Source organism: Erinaceus europaeus, chromosome 5 (assembly GCF_950295315.1).
Source record: "Erinaceus europaeus chromosome 5, mEriEur2.1, whole genome shotgun sequence".
Lineage (NCBI taxonomy): Eukaryota > Metazoa > Chordata > Mammalia > Eulipotyphla > Erinaceidae > Erinaceus > Erinaceus europaeus.
In genome coordinates this window covers 11,227,443-11,247,389 of record NC_080166.1, presented here as the reverse complement: position 1 = coordinate 11,247,389, position 19,947 = coordinate 11,227,443, and the positions used below count along the sequence as shown (strand labels likewise).

General features: G+C 64.8%; 1 protein-coding gene and 1 long non-coding RNA gene across 4 annotated transcripts; both read left to right on the top strand.

The window, feature by feature from the left end:
• Window positions 1-5,186: 5,186 nt before the first annotated feature.
• LPCAT1 (lysophosphatidylcholine acyltransferase 1) lies at window positions 5,187-19,602 on the top strand. The gene is made up of 14 exons (XM_060191125.1): window positions 5,187-5,376; window positions 12,166-12,308; window positions 13,002-13,216; window positions 13,376-13,488; window positions 13,640-13,700; window positions 14,347-14,405; window positions 15,128-15,162; window positions 15,620-15,674; window positions 16,064-16,146; window positions 16,375-16,500; window positions 16,871-17,018; window positions 17,480-17,578; window positions 17,720-17,861; window positions 18,879-19,602. The coding sequence occupies exons 1-14, from the start codon at window positions 5,242-5,244 to the stop codon at window positions 19,061-19,063; spliced, it is 1,599 nt and encodes a 532-aa protein (XP_060047108.1). The 5' UTR covers window positions 5,187-5,241; the 3' UTR covers window positions 19,064-19,602.
• On the top strand, window positions 6,806-10,783 carry LOC132538582 (uncharacterized). Of its 3 annotated transcripts, none has more exons than XR_009549922.1 (4): window positions 6,806-7,508; window positions 8,152-8,438; window positions 8,597-8,623; window positions 8,751-10,783. It is a non-coding gene; the product is annotated as an uncharacterized LOC132538582 (long non-coding RNA). The 3 variants fall into 3 exon arrangements; XR_009549921.1 differs by having other exon boundaries at window positions 6,911-6,965; window positions 7,018-7,508; window positions 8,152-8,623; XR_009549920.1 differs by having other exon boundaries at window positions 8,152-8,623.
• Window positions 19,603-19,947: the final 345 nt, after the last annotated feature.

The window sequence follows — 19,947 nt, the reverse complement described above, 5'->3', positions numbered from 1 at the left end:
CAGCCGGCAGCCAGCAGGGACACAGAGCCCATGGTCTGTGGGTGACACAGAAGAGGCACTGCCCCAGGGCCCCCAAGGCCCTACTGGGAGTCCTCTGTCCGTAGGGTGTCCCCAGGCTCGGTGGTCCTGTCTGCAGGATGGAGGGGACATGGGGACAAGTCATCTGTCCCCCTGTCCTGCTCTCAGGAGGCAGGAGCCAAGAAAGGGAGGCCAAGGCTTTAGGAACAAGACCCCAGAGACCTCCACAGAGGCACTGGCTCAAGTGTCCCCAACAACAGGAAAGGGACTTGGGCGATGGCCCTGCTGGCAGGGCCTGGGGCTCAGCAGACAAGGTGGGGCCCTGAGCTGAGGTGCCAGGTGCACCTGGTGGGCTGCTCTGGGGTGCTGTGGCCAGCATGATGGTCCCCGGCAGGATGGGTGGCCGTCCCATCCTGGACGGACCCCAGACACGGCCCAGAAGCCCTGGAGGAGGCCCAGGGCCACTTCCGCTGGGGCCACCGTGGGGCACAGGAAAGGGAAAAGGGAAGTGTGGGCAGAGGCTGACAAGAAGCTTTCTGCAGACCACAGACTCCACACAGATGGAGGAGAACAGAGGCCTGGCCTGGCTGCCAGTGAGCGTCCCCACAGCGGCGGGGTCACAGGGAAGAGGCAGCATCAGGACTCAGCCAGGGGTCACCCGAGATGGGGACACGCGCCACGCCACACCCCAGCCGGGGCCGCCACTGAACTGACAGCCTGTGGACCCTGCAGCAGGCGCTGTGCGGTCAGGAACGAGCTGGTCACTCACACACGAGCTGGCAGACTGTCACACACACATGCACACACTCAGACGCACTCTCACACAATCACTCCACCATGGATGTAAATGCCAGCGTGACCCAAAGGGCTCAGGCGTCTCTCGCACAAACCATCTGAAACAGCTGGATCCATAGGCCCTGGCCGGTTCCTCGCCACCGGTCTCTGTTGGGAACACTGTAGACAAAAGCTGTGTGCTGTCAGTGTGATTAGGTGAAGTCATCAGCTACGACAGGTGCGTGGCACCTCTGAGCTCCAGGGGAATTGTGGGAACTGAAAGTAGTGGTAGTAGCTGCCATTATCATTATTATTATTGTTGTTGTTGTTGTTGTTGTTAACCAGAGCCCTGCTCAGTTCTGGTTGATGGTGGTGCTAGGGATTAAACCTGACACCTTAGGGGCTTAGGCAGGAAAGTCTGTTTATATAACCATTGTACTATCTTCCCTGCCCTCTGTTAATATCTTATTCTTTTTAAATTTTACTTATTTAAGTATTATTGGATAGACACAGAAAAATTGAGAGGGTGGAGTCAGGCGGTAGCGCAGTGGGTTAAGTGCACGTGGCGCAAAGCGCAAGGATCGGCCTAAGGATCCTGCTTCGAGCTCCCGGCTCCCCACCTGCAGGGTAGTGGCTTCAAAGGCAGTGAAGCAGGTCTGCAGGTGTCTATCTTTCTCTCCCCTTCTCTGTCCTCCCTTCCTCTCTCTGTCCTATCCAACAACAACATCAGCAACAACAACAATAATAACTATAGCAACAAAACAACAAGGGCAACAAAAATAAATAAAATATTTAAAAAAAAAGAAAAAAATTGAGAGGGGATGGGGAAGAGAGAGAGAGAGAGACAGAGACACCTGCAGCCCTGCTTCACCACTTTTGAAGCTTTCTCCCTGCAGGTGGGGACCGGGGCTTGAACCTGGGTCCTTGCGTACTGTAACACGTGCACTCAAGCAGGTGCACCACCACCACCTCCATTTAAATTTTTCTAATAGTCATCAGTCACCACCATACTCACTGTGCCCAGCACCCCGTGACAGTCTGTGTGTCACATGGTCTCACTGTCTCCACACCTGGCAACAGAAGGGGGCTTTCTGGGGACCCCCCCACCCTGGGCTCGCTCCTCTCCGTGATCCCACCCCCCCCCAAGCTGGCCCCCAAGGCTGACAGTACCTGCTGTCACCATCACCACCATCACTGCTGCTCTCGCCACCTGACTTCCCAGCTCTGGACCCACTTTTACAATGTGATGAAGGAAGGGAAGGCCACAGCACTGATCTCCCTCTGGTGCTGTGTGTGCTGTGCTGGGCGCTCGGCCTGGGTCACTCTGGAGGCAAAGCGGATGGTCCCCTGGATGCTACATGAAAAGAGGCCACCAGGAACAACCCCCAAAGTTGCTGGCAGAAGCCATGGGACACAGCAATGCCTGCTTCTGCAATGAGGTGTGGACAAGGGTTGCTGCGGACAGCCAGCCAGGAGGACAGTGGGCAGGTCATCCAGGGGGACAGTGGGCAGGGCCAACCAGGAGGAGAGTGGGCAGGTCAGCCAGGGGGACAGTGGGCAGGTCAGCCAGGGGGACAGTGGGCAGGTCAGTCAGGGGGACAGTGGGCAGGTCAACCAGGGGGACAGTGGGCAGGGCCAGCCAGGGGGACAGTGGGCAGGTCAACCAGGGGGACAGTGGGCAGGTCAGTCAGGGGGACAGTGGGCAGGTCATCCAGGAGGACAGTGGGCAGGTCAGCCAGGAGGACAGTGGGCAGGTCAGCCAGGGGGACAGTGGGCATGGCCAGCCAGGAGGACAGTGGGCAGGTCAGTCAGGGGGACAGTGGGCAGGTCAGTCAGGAGGACAGTGGGCAGGTCAGTCAGGGGGACAGTGGGCAGGTCAGTCAGGGGGACAGTGGGCAGGTCATCCAGGGGGACAGTGGGCAGGTCAGCCAGGGGGACAGTGGGCAGGTCAGCCAGGGGGACAGTGGGCATGGCCAGCCAGGAGGACAGTGGGCAGGTCAGTCAGGGGGACAGTGGGCAGGTCAGTCAGGGGGACAGTGGGCAGGTCAGTCAGGGGGACAGTGGGCAGGTCAGTCAGGGGGACAGTGGGCAGGTCATCCAGGGGGACAGTGGGCAGGTCAGCCAGGGGGACAGTGGGCATGGCCAGCCAGGAGGACAGTGGGCAGGTCAGTCAGGGGGACAGTGGGCAGGTCAGTCAGGAGGACAGTGGGCAGGTCAGTCAGGGGGACAGTGGGCAGGTCAGTCAGGAGGACAGTGGGCAGGTCAGTCAGGGGGACAGTGGGCAGGCCAGTCAGGGGGACAGTGGGCAGGTCAGCCAGGGGGACAGTGGGCAGGTCAGTCAGGGGGACAGTGGGCAGGCCAGCCAGGGGGACAGTGGGCAGGCCAGTTAGGGGGACAGTGGGCAGGTCAGCCAGGGGGACAGTGGGCAGGCCAGTCAGGGGGACAGTGGGCAGATCAGTCAGGGGGACAGTGGGCAGGCCAGTCAGGGAGACAGTGGGCAGGCCAGTCAGGGGGACAGTGGGCAGGCCAGTCAGGGGGACAGTGGGTAGGCCAGTCAGGGGGACAGTGGGCAGGTCAGTCAGGGGGACAGTGGGCAGGCCAGTCAGGAAGACAGTGGGCAGGCCAGTCAGGGAGACAGTGGGCAGGCCAGTCAGGGGGACAGTGGGCAGGTCAGTCAGGAGGACAGTGGGCAGGTCAGTCAGGGGGACAGTGGGCAGGTCAGTCAGGGGGACAGTGGGCAGGTCAGTCAGGGGGACAGTGGGCAGGTCAGCCAGGGGGACAGTGGGCAGGTCAATCGGGGCACAGTGGTCAGGTCAGCCAGGGGGACAGTGGGCAGGTCAGTCAGGGGGAAAGTGGACAGGACAGCCAGGGGGACAGTGGGCAGGCCAGTTGGGGACAGCGGGCAGGCCAGCCAGGGGGATACTGGACGCTGCAGGAGGCCTGGGCCCCCCAGCAATGTGGAGGTCACAGGCTGAGCAGCAGGTCCCAGACTCAGGAGCCGGCTTGCAGGGCCACATTCCAGAAGCTTCCAGAGCCCTGGCCCACCCTTGAGTTAGAGGCTTGTCTGAGGCCTCCTGGAAGAGGCACTTCAGCCCCTTGTGCAAGACCCACTTCTAACCGACTTTCCGGAACCCTCCGGGGTTTCTGGAACATTCCGTGACGGTCCAGAAGTGGCACTGAGACGTCAGGACCCCTTGAGCCCACACTGACCCAGCTTCCACACACAGGAAGCCCATCCCCCACCCCTCCCTGCGCCCTGCAGCTCCCCCCAGCGTCCCTCCCCCAGCCTCAGCAAGGACACAGGAAGTGCTGCCCGTAGCCTCACCCACTACCCTGCGGGCCTCACCTCTCACTGCCCACAGCCACTGGACCCCACTACCCCGCGGGCCTCACCTCTCACTGCCCACAGCCACTGGACCCCACTACCCCGCGGGCCTCACCTCTCACTGCCCACAGCCCACTGGACCCCACTACCCCGCGGGCCTCACCTCTCACTGCCCACAGACACTGGACCCCACTACCCTTCCTGGGGGGAGGCAGGCGGCCAGAGGGAACCTCCACAGGAACCCCACCTGCCTCATCCGCTGCTCCCTGACCCCAAGGTCTCTCCCTCCCTCACCGTGCCCCCTCCCCCCTGTTCCCCTTGCGGCCCCCACCGGGGCCCCAGCCCCGCATCTGACTTGAGTGTAAGAAGGTTGGGTGTCCGCCCACCCCCACCCCCACCCATCTCCCAGCCAGGGGTGTCAGAGTGGGGGTGCCAGAGGCAGGCCAACCCCCACCCCAGGTCAGTAGCGGCCATGGGCGCTGGCCAGCTCGCCCCCACCGCGTCCTGCCCCCCCTGCGGGTCCTGGGGCCCGCCTGTCACAGAGACAGACGGACAGTGGGGGGCAGGGAGGCCAGGGCGCTCGGGCACGTGGGTGCAGGACAGCGGGTCCCTGCTCGCCGAGGGCACCTCCCTGAGGCCCCTCCGGCTCCTGCTCCCTGGGGAGCACCTTCCCCGTCCCGCTCAGGGGCGCCCGACTGCGGCCGCGTGCTCTGCGAGCACCCTAAGGTCTGCACCCCCCAGGACGCCCCGGGGCCGCGCAGGGTCCGGCAGGCAGCGGCTCCAGGCCCATCAGCGGGCGCGGCGGGGGCACAGGGCCCCCAGGGGTGGGTGTCCCCTGCTGGAGACGGCAGGCCCTCCCCCCGGCTGGAGGCGCGAAGAGCATCGTGGGAGCGGCAGGGCTCCCCAAGGTCCCCAGGCTCCGAGACGCACCCGCGACCCCCACCCGGCCCCTGGCTCCCTGGGGTGGCGGGGCGGGGCCGCACGGGGCGGGGCCGCACGGGGCGGAGCATCGAGGGGCGTGGCCGCTGCTCTCCGCCCCGCCCCGGGTCGCGTCACCGCCGCGCCTGCGCAGTCCGGCCGCGCATCCTCGCTCCCGCCGGCGCCCGCCCGGTGCTCGGGGCGGCATGAAGCTGCGGGGCTGCGCTCCCCGGGGTCCCCCCGTCGGCCCCGCGGGGACCCCAGACCCGCGTCGCCGGGCGCCCCCCGGCCGCAACCCCTTCGTGCACGAGCTGCGCCTCGGCGCCCTCCGCAAGGCCCAGGTGGGAGCCGCCCCCCGCCCTCCCCCCCCCCCCGCTCGCATCCCGGGTCTGCTGCACCCTTCCCTTCCCGGGCCCCTTCCCTTCCCGGACCCTTCCCTTCCTGGGTCCCCCACCCTCTGGGCTCCCCACCCTTCCCTGAACACCCCCCCGAGACCCCCACCCCTTCCCTGCACCCCGACCCTCTGGGCCCCCCACCCTTTCCCTGCACCCCCACCCTCTGGGCCCCCCACCCCTTCCCTGGGCCCCCTACCCCTTTCCTGCACCCCCACCCTCTGGGCCCCCCACCCCTTCCCTGCACCCCAGCATCTGGCCTCCACCACTTTTCGGCCTCCTGGGTGCTGGGGGTCCCGCGGGGAAGGTTCCGGATGTGGAGGCGGGAGCTGCCCCCGTTCAGCTCTCAGGCTGCAGTGGGGCCGGGCGGCGGGACCTTGTCGCCCTGGGGTGCCGCCTCCCCCAGGACCCTCGGGTGCTGGAGGCTGCGCAGGGGGCTGTCCGCTGTGGGCCTTGGGTGACGCCTGCCTGCCCACACTGTCCCGCCACGTGCCCCCATCTGCACGTGCCCTGGGTGCTGCTTCTCGGGTGGCCGCCCACCGTCAGGGAGGGGCAGGCTCATCTTGGGCCCTGAGCACCCGGCTGGCACCCGGGCCTCAGCTGGGGGTGAGAGCGGCTCCCGGCCTCCAGTCCCCAGGGACCCGACCCAGGACAGCAGCACTTTGCCACCACCTGGAGATCGTGTGTTTGTGACACAGTGTCAGGTGGGGCTCGAGACACAGCTTCAGAGCCACTTTCCAGTGTGACAGTGTCAGGGGGTCCAGGTGAGACAGAGCGTCAGGTGGGTCCAGGTGAGACAGTGTCAGGTGGGTCCAGGTGAGACAGTGCCAGGGGGTCCAGGTGAGACAGTGTCAGGTGGGTCTAGGTGAGATAGAGTGTCAGACGGGTCCAGGTGAGACAGAGTGTCAGATGGATCCAGGTGTAACAGAGTGTCAGGTGGGTCCAGGTGAGACAGTGTTAGACGGGTCCAGGTGAGACAGTGTCAGGTGGGTCCAGGTGAGACAGTGTCAGACAAGTCCAGGTGTAACAGTGTCAGATGGGTCCAGGTGAGACAGTGTCAGATGGGTCCAGGTGTGACAGTGTCAGGTGGGTCCAGGTGAGACATTGTCAGGTGGGTCCAGGTGAGACATTGTCAGGTGGGTCCAGGTGAGACAGTGTCAGATGGGTCCAGGTGTAACAGAGTGTCAGACGGGTTCAGGTGTAACAGTGTCAGACAGGTCCAGGTGAGACAGTGTTAGATGGGTCCAGGTGTGACAGAGTGTCAGATCATTGTCCAGGTGTGACAGAGTGTCAGATGGGTCTAGGTGAAACAGAGTGTCAGGTGGGTCCAGGTGAGACAGTGTCAGGTGGGTCCAGGTGTGACAGAGTGCCAGACGGGTCCATGTGTGACAGTGTCAGGTGGGTCCAGGTGAGACAGTGCAGGTGGGTCCAGGTGAGACAGAGTGTCAGGTGGGTCCAGGTGTAACAGAGTGTCAGGTGGGTCCAGGTGTAACAGAGAGTCAGATGGGTCCAGGTGTGACAGTGTCAGACGGGTCCAGGTGAGACAGAGCCAGGTGGGTCCAGGTGTAATAGAGTGTCAGGTGGGTCCAGGTGAGACAGTGTCAGGTGGGTCCAGGTGAGACAGTGTCAGACAGGTCGAGGTGTGACAGTGTCAGGTGGGTCCAGGTGTGACTGAGTATCAATCAGATGGGTCCAGGTGTGACAGTGTCAGGTGGGTCCAGGTGAGACAGTGTCAGACAGGTCCAGGTGTAACAGAGTGTCAGACGGGTCCAGGTGTGACAGAGTATCACATGGGTCCAGGTGTAACAGTGTCAGGTGGGTCCAGGTGTGACAGTGTTAGACAGGTCCAGGTGAGACAGTGTCAGGTGGGTCCAGGTGAGACAGTGTCAGATAGGTCCAGGTGTAACAGAGTGTCAGACGGGTTCAGGTGTAACAGTGTCAGACAGGTCCAGGTGAGACAGTGTCAGGTGGGTCCAGGTGAGACAGTGTCAGGTGGGTCCAGGTGTGACAGAGTTTCAGACGGATCCAGGTGTAACAGTGTCAGACAGGTCCAGGTGAGACAGTGTTAGATGGGTCCAGGTGTGACAGAGTATCACACGGGTCCAGGTGTAACAGAGTGTCAGGTGGGTCCAGGTGAGACAGTGTCAGGTGGGTCCAGGTGTAACAGAGAGTCAGATGGGTCCAGGTGTGACAGTGTCAGACGGGTCCAGGTGTAATAGAGTGTCAGGTGGGTCCAGGTGTGACAGTGTCAGGTGGGTCCAGGTGAGACAGTGTCAGGTGGGTCCAGGTGTAACAGAGAGTCAGATGGGTCCAGGTGTGACAGTGTCAGACGGGTCCAGGTGTAATAGAGTGTCAGGTGGGTCCAGGTGTGACAGTGTCAGGTGGGTCCAGGTGAGACAGTGTCAGACAGGTCGAGGTGTGACAGTGTCAGGTGGGTCCAGGTGTGACAGTGTTAGACGGGTCCAGGTGAGACAGTGTCAGATGGGTCCAGGTGTGACAGAGTATCAATCAGATGGGTCCAGGTGTGACAATGTCAGGTGGGTCCAGGTGAGACAGTGTCAGACAGATCCAGGTGTGACAGAGTATCACACGGGTCCAGGTATAACAGTGTCAGGTGGGTCCAGGTGTGACAGTGTTAGACGGGTCCAGGTGAGACAGTGTCAGATGGGTCCAGGTATGACAGTGTTAGGTGGGTCCAGGTGAGACAGTGTCAGGTGGGTCCAGGTGAGACAGTGTCAGATGGGTCCAGGTGTAACAGTGTCAGATCATTGTCCAGGTGTGACAGAGTGTCAGATGGGTCTAGGTGAGACAGAGTGTCAGACAGGTCCAGGTGAGACAGTGTCAGACGGGTCCAGGTGTGACAGAGTGTCAGACGGATCCAGGTGTGACAGAGTGTCAGATCAGGGTCCAGGTGTGACAGTGTCAGGTGGGTCCAGGTGAGACAGTGTCAGGTGGGTCCAGGTGTGACAGTGTCAGATGGGTCCAGGTGAGACAGTGTCAGGTGGGTCCAGGTGAGACAGTGTCAGGTGGGTCCAGGTGAGACAGTGTCAGGTGGGTCCAGGTGTGACAGAGTTTCAGACAGATCCAGGTGTGACAGAGTGTCAGATCAGGGTCCAGGTGAGACAGTGTCAGGTGGGTCCAGGTGTGACAGAGTGTCAGAAGGATCCAGGTGTGACAGTGTCAGATCAGGGTCCAGGTGTGACAGTGTCATAGGATCCAGGTGTGACAGAGTGTCAGATCAGGTCCAGGTGTGACAGTGTCAAGCGGGTCCAGGTGTGACAGTGTCAGACGGGTCCAGGTGCGACAGTGTCATATGGGTCCAGGTGTGACAGTGTCATGTGGGTCCAGGTGAGACAGAGTGTCAGATGCCTCCATGTACAGAGGCCCTCGGCCCAGCTTGGACGCCTGCGGGCGCAGGATTAGCGGCCTCCCATCTGTCACGAGCTTTAGCGGGAGCTTAAGGAGATGACACGCTAAGTCGAGGCCGCAGGGGCGTGTGACCAGGTCTGGGCCTAGGTCTCGGCGTGGCCACCCTGTGGCATCCCCTGTGGCGTCCCCCGTGGCCTCCCCCATGGCTGGGGTGCTGGGTGCTTCCCGCTGGGCCGGGTCACAGGGCCGCAGAGGCTTCCTGTTTCTGGCTCATTCATGGTGACAAGGTGCTTCCGGGACAGTGCACAGGCCCGAGTCACCGTCCTGTCAGTCGGCCTGGGACAGTGCCTGTGTCTGTCCTGAGGGCCTCACCCAAGGGATGGGGGCGTCCTGCTCCCCCAGCCCGGCCGCCTCGCCACCCCCTGCTCTAAGCCCCCCCAGACTGGCCTGGTGTCCCTCACCCTGAACCCCGCCAGCAGCACCGCCCTCATAGCAAGGAGCCCCAGGCGGGGGGCCGGGTGGGGGTCTTGGGGTGTGGAGGGCCGAGGGGGGCTGGCAGCCATTGCCTCCCCTCACTCCTCGTTTTCCTGGTGAGGGCCGGGGGGTGACTTTCCTCCTCTCAGCATGTGTGTCCTGTGTGCACACACGTGCCCTCTGCATACTGTGTTTGGGGGTCTTGTGCACATGTGTGCTTAGCATGCTCGTGTTCCGTGCACTCGTGCTGGGCACTTCCCTCCTGCCGGGCATACCCGGGTCCTGCTGAAGTGGCAGATTCCCGGGGCGGGGCGGGGCGGGGTGGGGGGGCCGCCCTCCCCACGGGCAGCAGGCAGCAGGGCAGCAAGGGCAGCAAGGGCACACCCCACTGCAGGAGGACGCCCGGAGCCTGGCTCGCCCGGGCGAGTCCCAACGGCTCCCCCAGTTGGCTCTGAGGCCGCCCTGCCCCCACCCAGGGCACGGGACCCCCACACGGCACCCCCACTCTGCACCCCACCTGACACCAGGAGTCGGGCTTGGTGCTCCCGGCACCTCTGGGGGGTGGGGTCACCTGGGGACACGGCACCCAGGGCCAGAGGCATGTCCGCCACGGTCCACTGAGCAGGACGCCTGCCCCCGAGCCCTGAGGTCCCCCACTACTTTGGGAGGGTCCCAGAGCCGGATCCCACCTTGGCTTTTTTTTTCTTTTTTGCCAGAGCACTGCTCAGCTCTGGCTTATGGCGGTGTGGGGGATTGAACCTGGGATTTGAGAGCCTCAGGCATGAAAATCTCTGCATAACCATTATGCTGTCTCCCCACTCCCGCCTTGGCTTTTTAAAGCTTTCCCTTTTTTTTTTTTTTTTTTTTTGTTAACGTGTGAGAGAGAGACAGACAGGGAGACAGATAAATACCTATGCATCTGTAGGTAGAGTCCAGAGCCTGCTGAGCCCTGGCTGAGGGTAGTGCTGGGGATTGAACCTGGGACCTCAGAGCCTCAGGTGAGGGGGGTCTTGAGCTGTCTCCTTGGCCCCCTGCCTGGGGTCCCCCAGCCTGCCCCCCTCCTGTGCCCGCTGCCCTGTGCCTTCACTGACCCCAGACCACTCAGTGGGGCGTCTGGGAGCGAGCCCCCTTCCCTGCCCCTGGGCGCCAGCTGCCCTACCCCTCTCCTCTGCTCTGAGTAGCCCCTGTTTTCTCCTGTCCTGGAGCCGGGGGACAGGAAGGTGTGGGGGCCCATGAGGGGACAGGTAGACCTGGAGGCATCTGGATCCTCATGCATCTTCCTCCCCCTCCGGCATGTGCACGTGCCTCGCAAGGTGAGCCCCCGGGGACAGCCAGGGCCGGAGGGTCTGGATGCCCAGCCAAGTGAATAGCCCGGTTTTGAGCCCTGGCACCACACGGGAGTCCTGCAGTACAGGGGAAGCTCCACAGCTGTGGTCTGTGTCTGTCCATCTGTAGATCCAAAATGAAAAAACGGAGAGTCCGTCCCAGGGCGGTGGGGGCACATCCACACACAAGGCGGTCACTTCTGGGGCCCTGTCAGGCCATGGGCCCTGTGTGACTGGTGCACACGGTGTGCAGGGGAGCCCCCGCCTGGCTCCCACGTGCACTTGCCTGTGTGTGGTGTGTGTGTCCAGGTGAGCCAAGGTGGGGGGCTGACCCTGCTCCCTGGGTCTCGTCACCTGGGCACCCCCCCCCCGCCCTGCCCTCAGGTAGCCACCTTGCCCCTCCTGCTCTGCTGCCCCCAGCAATGCCCAGCGGGACAGGTCCCCAGGGTCCCGGCCTGGGGTGCCACCCCTCCCACGAGGCCCCCGCCCATGGCCCTGTCCTGGGTGTCACGTAGAGCACGGTTGTCACAGGCCCTGGAGCAGACGGGACACGGAGGAAGGTCCTGGCCCAGGGGAGTAGCAGCAGGGCCTGGGGACCCTGAGATACCCTGGCTTTGGTGGGCACTGGGAGTGGCTGGCTGTGTGGCCCCTTGGTGGCCTGGCCACTGTGGTGGGGCCTTGGGAGACATGTCACATCCCAGCCCAGCATGGTGTCCCTGGCCACCACACTGTCCCTTGGTCCCCTGAGCTGTGGCCTTGGGCACAGGAACAAGTCTTGGCACAGTGTCCCTGCCCACGTCCTGGCCGTCCCCCGGCCCCTCTGCGGCTGGGTCAGTGTCCCTAGGTGGAAGGGTGGGAGCTGGTCGGGTCCCCGAGTCTTTGGACCCATGTGGATCCTTCTGGACCAGTGGCTGGGGGGTGCCCCAGGGGTGCAGTGAGGGGTCTGCGGGGTCCGCTGTCTGCAATGCAGAGCCTGGGCCCTCTGCCCTCGCTGTGTCACTGAGTTGGGGACAGACGCGGTGGCCCCAGCTCTGTGCATCCCTGAGCACCCCAAGCCCTACTGCTGATACGGCGCTGGGGTTCACTGCCTGTCCCCCACATCTGGAAATCGCTCACAGGAAGGGGAAGCGGTTTGGGGGGGCGGACCACAGGCTCAGGGCAAGGAGCTTGAGAGGAGGAAGAGACCCCACCCCCACCCCAGCTGCACCCAGTTGTCCTGAGAACAGCCCAAGAGAAGGCCTCTGACTTGAGGGGATGAACCCCAGGGGACAGGATGGGCAGTGCCCCCCACAGGCCCTGGCTGCAGCCTCACCTCCCAGCCTCTGTTGAGCCTTCCTGGGCCCTGAGGTCCTATCCCCCCTTCCCCTTGATCCCTGCCTGTTCCTCATCCTGGTGAGGCCGCTGGCTGGGGTGGTGGGTGGCCTGACCCCAGGTGGGAGTCGGCGGCTGGACAGGCCTGCTCCGGCCGTGTCCTGGGCCGAGTCCCATTGGCGGCAGCCACCCCTGGGACCCTGGAACCCTGAGCCTAGGCACCCATCCCTGCCCAGAGTCACGTGGCCCCATCCCCCAGGTGACCCTGATGACGGTGACCATCTTCCCTGTGCGCCTGCTGCTGGCCGTCCTCATGATGCTGCTGGCCTGGCCACTGGCCTTGGTGGCCTCCCTGGGGCCCGAGGACCAGGAGCCAGAGCAGCCTGAGGCCTGGTGGCGGAGGTGAGTCGGCCCCTCCCGCCCCTCTGCGTCCATGGCTGCCGTTGGCAGGTCCAGCCTCACCTCACTGGCCGGTGTGCCCACTGTCTCCGGCTGTGCCAGTGTCCCTGTGCCCTCGCTGCCCTGCCCTGTCCTCACACACAGGTGCCAGCGACACACGGGCCGGGGCCAGACTTCTGTGGGATTGCTGACCCCGTCCCCACCCCCATGGTGTTCATGTCCCTGTCCTGTGACACCCCTGCCCCATCCCCATCCTGTGGCCTCCCAAGCTGTCTGTTTAGAAATGGGTCAAGGGAGTGGCGGTAGACAGCACAGCGGTTCTGCAGAGACTCATGCCTGAGACTCCCCAAGGCCCAGGTTCAGTCCCCCGCACCACAATCAGCCAGAGCTGAGCAGGGCTCAGTAAAAAAGAGAACGGAAAGAAACAAAAAAAAAAAAAAGAGAGAGAGAGAGAATGGGTCAAGTTCAGACTGACCTCTCCCATTTTCCAATGTGGGCACTACCTGACCTCTGACCCCGGAGCCCATGGTGCCCAATGGGTGAGGAGGGTGCAGCTGTGGTCAGCTCCTTGGGCTGCAGTCCAGCCGACACCACTGGTGACCACTGACCCCGCCTGCCGAACCCTGATCCCGCCTGCTGACGGCTGACCCCCAGCCCCGCCTGCTGACCGACGGCCCTGCCCCGCCCCACCCACAGGCTGGTGGACGTGCTGCTGCGGGCGCTGATGAGAGCCATGTGGTTTGCGGGCGGCTTCCACCGTGTGGTGGTGAAGGGGCACCAGGCGCCCCCGTCCGAAGCCACCATCCTCACACTGGCCCCACACTCGTCCTACTTCGATGCCATTCCCGTCACCATGACCATGTCCTCCATTGTCATGAAGGCCGAGAGCAGGGACATCCCGGTGTGGGGAAGTGAGTGACCGGGCCGGGCGGGGGAGCCGAGGGCCCACTGCCCCATCACCCTGCCCCGCCACTGCTTCAGGGTGCCTGGGCCCCACCCCCTCACCTGTCTCCCGTCCTCTCACCTGTCTTCTGTCCCCACTCTCTCCTCTGTCTCCTGTCCCGCCCCAGCTCTCATCAAGTACATCCGACCCGTGTTGGTGTCACGCTCCAACCAAGACTCACGCAGGAAGACGGTGGAGGAGATTCGCCGGCGGGCGCAGGCGGGTGGGAGGTGGCCACAGGTATGGCCAGGCGAGCAGCCCACCCTCTGTATCCCTTCCTCCTGCTGACCCCTCCCCTGCCGTCTCATGTCCCCTCCCCTGTCCATCCCCGCTGACCCCTCCCCGTCCAACTCCCGCCCCGTCCCTTGCTGACCCCCCACCCCGTGCACAGATCATGATCTTTCCTGAGGGCACCTGCACCAACAGAACTTGCCTCATCACCTTCAAGCCAGGTGGGTACCCGGCCGGCCATGAAGACGGGTGGGTGCTGGGAGGGCTGGGCTGCAGGCCTTTTGGGGGGGCGGCCGTGGACTCGGGGTGCTGGAGCCCAGCCAGGGGGACCCCCTGGCCTGCAGAAGTGTCTTCCTGGGGACCAGCCCCCCCTCTAGGCAGGGCTCCCCAGGTGTGGCCTCCCTGTCCCCCCAGGGCTCTGAGCTCACCCCCTCGGGTGCCAGCTACCCACTGTGGAGGGGGTGCAGGGCCCTGAGAGCTTGCTGGAGGGGAGGGGTGGGGAGGGAGGGGTTCCAGCAGGGTTGGGAGGGGTCCACTCGTCTTGCTGCCCGAGGTCCAGCTGCTGCCATGAGGCCTGGTGGGTGACCTCAGCACGTCTGTCCCCTGGCTGCTCTAGAGGGGTGGACGGCCACAGCATGGACTCCTCAGGGCCTCACTGCAATGCCCAGTCACTCGGGTCCCCCGTGAGTGGCCTGCTGGGCTGTGAGGAGACCCCCGGAGCCCATGGGCCGGGCAGAGTGAAGAGAGCCGACTCAGGCAGGGGGAAGCCCAGCAAAGGGGTCACAGGGTCACCCCACCATAGGGTCACTGGGCCGTGGGGTCACGGGGCCCTTTGGCCCACGAGGTCACCGTGTCCCCACCCCTCAGGCGCCTTCATCCCAGGGGTCCCTGTGCAGCCTGTGGTCCTGCGATACCCCAACTCACTGGTGAGTGGGTAGGACCCCTGGAGGCTGAGCTCTGGGTCTACCCAGGGGGAGGGTCATGCTGGCATCCGGGGGCGCCCCAGGGCCTCTGCCAGGTTACCTCTGGACATGGAGCACCACGGCCCCATTGAGGGTGGGGCCTGGGGGAGCCCACACTTGGATTAGTGACAACTCAGGTTGGGGGGTGTCCCGCTGAGGGGCTGAGGGGTCACCATAAGAGAGGCCACCGGGGGACGTGTCCGGTGGAGAGGTCATCTGAGTCCCCGCTAGTGGGTTGACCTCAGGGATCCCAAGCCACCCTGCAAGGGGCCCTGGGCAAGAAGACTCCCCTACTGAGACCCACCGGAACCCTGGGGGCAGCCCCCCAGGAGGCCTGGACATGGAGACACCCACAGCCTGAGGACAGCCTCCCCACGGGAGCCCTGGCCATCCTGGGGTGTCAGCTCGTAGGTGCTCTGTGGCATTTGCCCAGGGCTGACCCAGTGGGCATTTGTGGCCTGGGGGTACAGGTGGGGTTCAGGTATAGAGGTGCAGGTGGGTGTAGGGCCCAGGTGGAATGGGGGAAATCACGGCTGGTTGGCAGGTGTGGTTAGTGGTTAGGGCACCTCAACGGCTGGGGTGGGGTGCGGGGTCCTGGCCTGGAGAGGAGCATGGGGGCTGGGAGGCAGGACACCCCAGGTGCAAGACAGCTGCCTTGTACCCCGCTGACTCACACCCCAACCCAGGACACCATCACATGGACGTGGCAAGGACCCGGCGCGTGAGTGACACCCCGTCCACCTGCTCCTCCAGGCCAGGCCACGGCCAGACTGTCTGCATGCACCTCGTGGGGGCACCTGAGGGTCCCCTTTCCTGCACCACAGATGTGGGAGCACAGCCCCCTGAGGGTGGAGCTAGAAGAGGGGGTTCCCCTGGGGCACCTCTGACACCCTGAGGAGCGGGCCTCCCGGGGTTGGTGGGCATAGGCCCAAGATGGGTCCCCAGTGACTCCCAGGAAGGGTGCCCCCAGTCCTGTGGGTGGGGCTGGTGGGTGGGGGCAGCCTGGGGGGCCATCCAGTCAGGGTGGGCTGTGGCTGCAGCCAGTGGGGGCAGTTGGGGAGAGCGAACCCCTTCCCTTCCCGGGGCTCCCCCGTGTACCCCCGCACCTGAAGGGTGAGGCCTGTGGGCCGTGCCCAGCTGGGCTGTGCTCACTGAGAGCCGCCCGTCCTGTCTCCCAGGCTCAAGATACTGTGGCTTACCCTGTGTCAGCCCCACAGCCGGGTGGAGATCGAGGTTTGTGGGGACCGGTCGGGGGGGCAGTCACAGTGCAGGGGACAGGGTGGTGGTTAGAGGCTGCCTGCCGTGTAGACCTGTCACCACACGGACGGGAGAGTCATGGGACTGAGCACGGCCCCGCATGGTGGCACGTGACTGCAGAGAGCACTGAGCCCAGGGCCCGGCGTCACCCTGGGGACAGCGCTGGGGTTCTCACGCAAGTGCCTGTGTCCTGTGGCACGTGCTGCCTTCTGCTGGGTGCAGGTGTGTGCGTTCCCGTGTGTCCGCCCGCAGCGCGTGTGCACACGTATGTCCTGCGTGTGGGTGAGTGGGTGCATGTGTGAAGTGTGCTTGGGGGAGTTCCTGGGGGCCACCCCAGCTTGGCGGCTGACCCCCGGCCCCTCCAGTTCCTGCCTGTGTACAGCCCCTCAGAGGACGAGAAGCGAGACCCTGCCCTCTATGCCAGGAACGTGAGGCGCGTCATGGCTGAGTGAGTAGGCCCCGCCTCCCCTGCACCTGTGTGTCACATCACCAGCCTGTGGGCACCCGCGTTGTGCCAGCCTTGTGGATGCGGCCAGCTCTCCCGTGACCCCAGCTCAGTGGCCTCTCCCTGCTGGGCATGTTGCCCGTGTCACATGTCCCTGGGTTCCACGTGTCCTCGTCTCCCGTGGCCTCTGTCCTCTGGATGGTGTGTCATGTGGCCCCTGTCACACGGCAGCGCGCTGGGCGTCCCCATCACTGACTACACCTTCGAGGACTGCCAGCTGGCCCTGGCGGGGGGCCCGCTCCGCCTCCCGGCCGACACCTGCCTCCTGGAGTTTGCACGGCTGGTGCGGGGCCTGGGGTGAGTGGGAGGGGGCTCGGGGTGGGGGTGGACCCAGGGGCGGGGGTCCCCAAGGGGACACTGGCCAGTTAAGTGGGACTTGTTCAGACAGTGGGTGTCCGTCCCCCTGCCCCTGGTCAGAGGCCAGCTGTCGCCTCCCCCCACCCCACCCCTCCCTGAGCCCTTGGCTGCCACTTGAGGCCACTCTGCGTCCTGCCCTGGCTGGTGCACCCATCCCACCACCCTCCCCCGTACCTCATTCCTCCACACTCCATCTCCCCGTCCCTTCCGGGGTTCCGCTAGGGGGTGTCACGGTGCTGCTCTGTCAGGACCCTCCCCTGTGTGGGGTTCCACCCTGTGCCCCACGGCCTCTGAGAGGACCCTCCTCCAGGCTGAAGCCCGAGAAGCTGGAGCTGGAGCTGGATCAGCTCTCCGAGGACGCGCGGCGGGGGCCCAGCCTGGACCTGTCCGGCTTCGCGGCCTTCCTGGGTCTCCCTGTCTCGGATGCACTGGAGGACGTGTTCTCCCTATTTGATGAGGTGACGGGGTCGGGGTCCAGCCCCCCGCCTCTCACTGGATGGGAAGGTGACCATCTGGAGCCTCTCCCACTGCCGAGGAAGCTCCCATGCGGTGCCTGGGCTCTCACCCAGCTGGCTTTGGGCTCGGTCCACATCTGCTCACCAACCTGAACTGGGGTCTCCCAGCCTGGCTGTAGTCCAGGACCACCTGGCTTTGTGTCCTCAGGCTGACTTGGGGTCCCTCCCTGGTGCTGGCCCACCCCCCCAGCCACGCCACCACCCACTCTGGGAATGTGCAGAGCAGCAGCCTGGGGCCCCATTTGGCGCCGGGCACCCCTGGACCGGTCCAGAGCCCAGAGCACCACCTTTTGGCGCCGGGCACCCCTGGACCGGTCCAGAGCCCAGGTCACACTCTTTTGGCGCCGGGCACCCCTGAACCAGTCCAGATCCCGGGCTCCAGCCTGAGCGTCTCTCCTCCCCAGGCTGGACGCGGCAAGGTGGACCCTCGGGAGTGCGTGGTGGCACTGTCTGTCGTCTGCCGACCGGCCAAGCCCCTGGCCACCATGCAGCTGGGCTTCCAGGTGAGCTCTGTCACCTCCTGCCCGGCTCGTGGTCACAGGATCTGCCCCCTCTCCCCAGTGTCTGTGGGTGGGGGATGGGAGGTGTGGGACCCAGAGCTGGGGACGAGTGGAGGCACGTGGACACCAGGACGCCTCCCGCAGATGTACGGGGCCCCCGAGGATGGCAGCCTGGAGGAGGGAGCACTGGGCAGTGTCCTCCAGAGTGCCCTGGGCGTGGCCCAGCTCAGCATGGCCAGGCTCTTTCGTGCCATGGACGAGAGGCAGCACGGCCGGGTCACGTTTGGTGAGTGACCATGGGGTCGGGGGGCTGTGGGTCAGCCGGATGGGGGCTATGGGGTTGGGGGGCTGTGGGTCAGCTGGATGGGGGCTGTGGGGTTGGGGGGCTGTGGGTCAGCTGGATGGGGCTGTGGGGGCTTGGGGGCTGTGGGTCAGCCGGATAGGGGCTGTGGGGGTCGGGGGACAGGGGGGTCAGCCAGATGGCTGTGGGGGTCAGGAGGCTATGGGTCAGCCGGATGGGGGCTATGGGGTTGGGGGGCTGTGGGTCAGCTGGATTGGGGCTGTGGGGGTCGGGGGGCTGTGGGTCTGCTGGATGGGGGCTATGGGGTTGGGGGCCTGTGGGTCAGCTGAATGGGGGCTGTGGGGTTGGGGGGCTGTGGGTCAGCTGGATGGGGGCTATGGGGTTGGGGGGCTGTGGGGTTGGGGGGCTGTGGGTCAGCTGAATGGGGGCTGTGGGGTTGGGGGGCTGTGGGTCAGCTGGATGGGGGCTATGGGGTTGGGAGGCTGTGGGTCAGCTGGATGGGGGCTGTGGGGGTCGGGGGGCTGTGGGTCAGCCGGATGGGGCTGTGGGGGTCGGGGGACAGGGGGTCAGCCAGATGGGGGCTATGGGGGTTGGGGGACAGGGGGTCAGCCAGATGGGGGCTATGGGGGTTGGGGGGCTGTGGGTCAGCAGGACAGGGGTCCAGGCAAGCTCTGGACAGACCCCACAGCTGCTCCCACTGACATCGGGCGCCACCTGCAGGTGGCTGGGGTCTGAGGGTCCCCCCAGGAGTGGGGAGCAAGGTAGAGACTCCAAGCTCGAGTCAGCCAGCTCCCCCCCGGGGTGGGGGCTACCCCACACCCCACTGGACAGAACCCATGCTTCTCCCATGCCTCTGCTCCACAGAGCCTCGGTCCAGACAGACAGTCCAGATCCCCCAGCCTGTTGTCATAGCCATGCGCCCCTCCCTCACAGCTGCACACCCCTGCCCCTTGTAGCCCCCTGAAGCCCCCGACCCCCGTAACCCTGCGCCGGTCCCCACAGCTGACTTCAGCAGGTTCGTGGAGCTGCACCCCGACTTTGTGGGGGAGTACCTGTACCCCCAGGGGCCAGGGCTCAAGGGCTGTGCGCAGGACCCGCCGGCCCCCACCCCCAATGGCTTCTGCGCCGACTTCAGCCCCGAGGGTCCGGGTGCGGACAAGAAGCCGCTGTGGAAGAAGCTGGACTAGGACAGGAGGCCCCGACCGACCGGCCTGGGGGCTGCACCTCTCCTAGGCCAGTCCAGAGCCAGGGGCCACCACGCCTACACAGTTCTCACTGCCAGCCGAGGCTGGGGGCATGGGCTCCCTCCCTGTCCCAGGGGGCTGCCCCCCGGTTTTGCCGTCTCCCTGTGGCAGGAGTCCACGGCCTTTTGTGACCTCATTTAGATATCTCCGGAACATTCCACGTTTTTTTAAAGACAAGCGTTTTTCTACTTCCCTTCGGGCCTCAGAAGCTTCCTCAGGCCTCTCGGGGCCTCCCATCCCCATCTCCCTCCCGCCCAGGCTGATGAGCCGCGAGGTGACCGGCATAGGGTGGCCACCCCAAGGCACAGAAGGAGACGTCCTGCCTGCACATGAAGGCCCCTCCCCTGGGGCCCGACGCAGCTGTGGACGGATGTCCCCCTCCATGTCCCTCTGCCCAGCAGTGGGGTTCTGCTGTGAATGTACATAATTCAGGGGGCACCCTCAGGCTGGCGGCTGAGGGGTAAATAAAAGCTTCTGGCTGAGATGCTGGCCTTGTGCTTCTTGGGGGTCCCCAAACCCCACAGAAAGGGGCCCCGGTAGACAAGGAGGAGCCACCCAGATGGGGAGTGGGGGTGTCCCCAGCCACGGGCCTGGACTGAGTCCCCCATATACCCATATGCCACCTAGCACCCTTGGGCGTGTGGCCTGTCTGCTTGGGTCTCCGAGTTCTCGGGTAGGGGTGGGTGGAGGGGTGCTCACCTGGACAGTGCCCTCTACCTTCCAGCGCCTGGCCCAGGCTCCCAGACAGCCCCACAGCACTGTGGGAAGCTTGGTGCTCAGGAAGAGGAGGCCCCATGGCTGCCGGGACGGGACAGGGCTGTCACAGC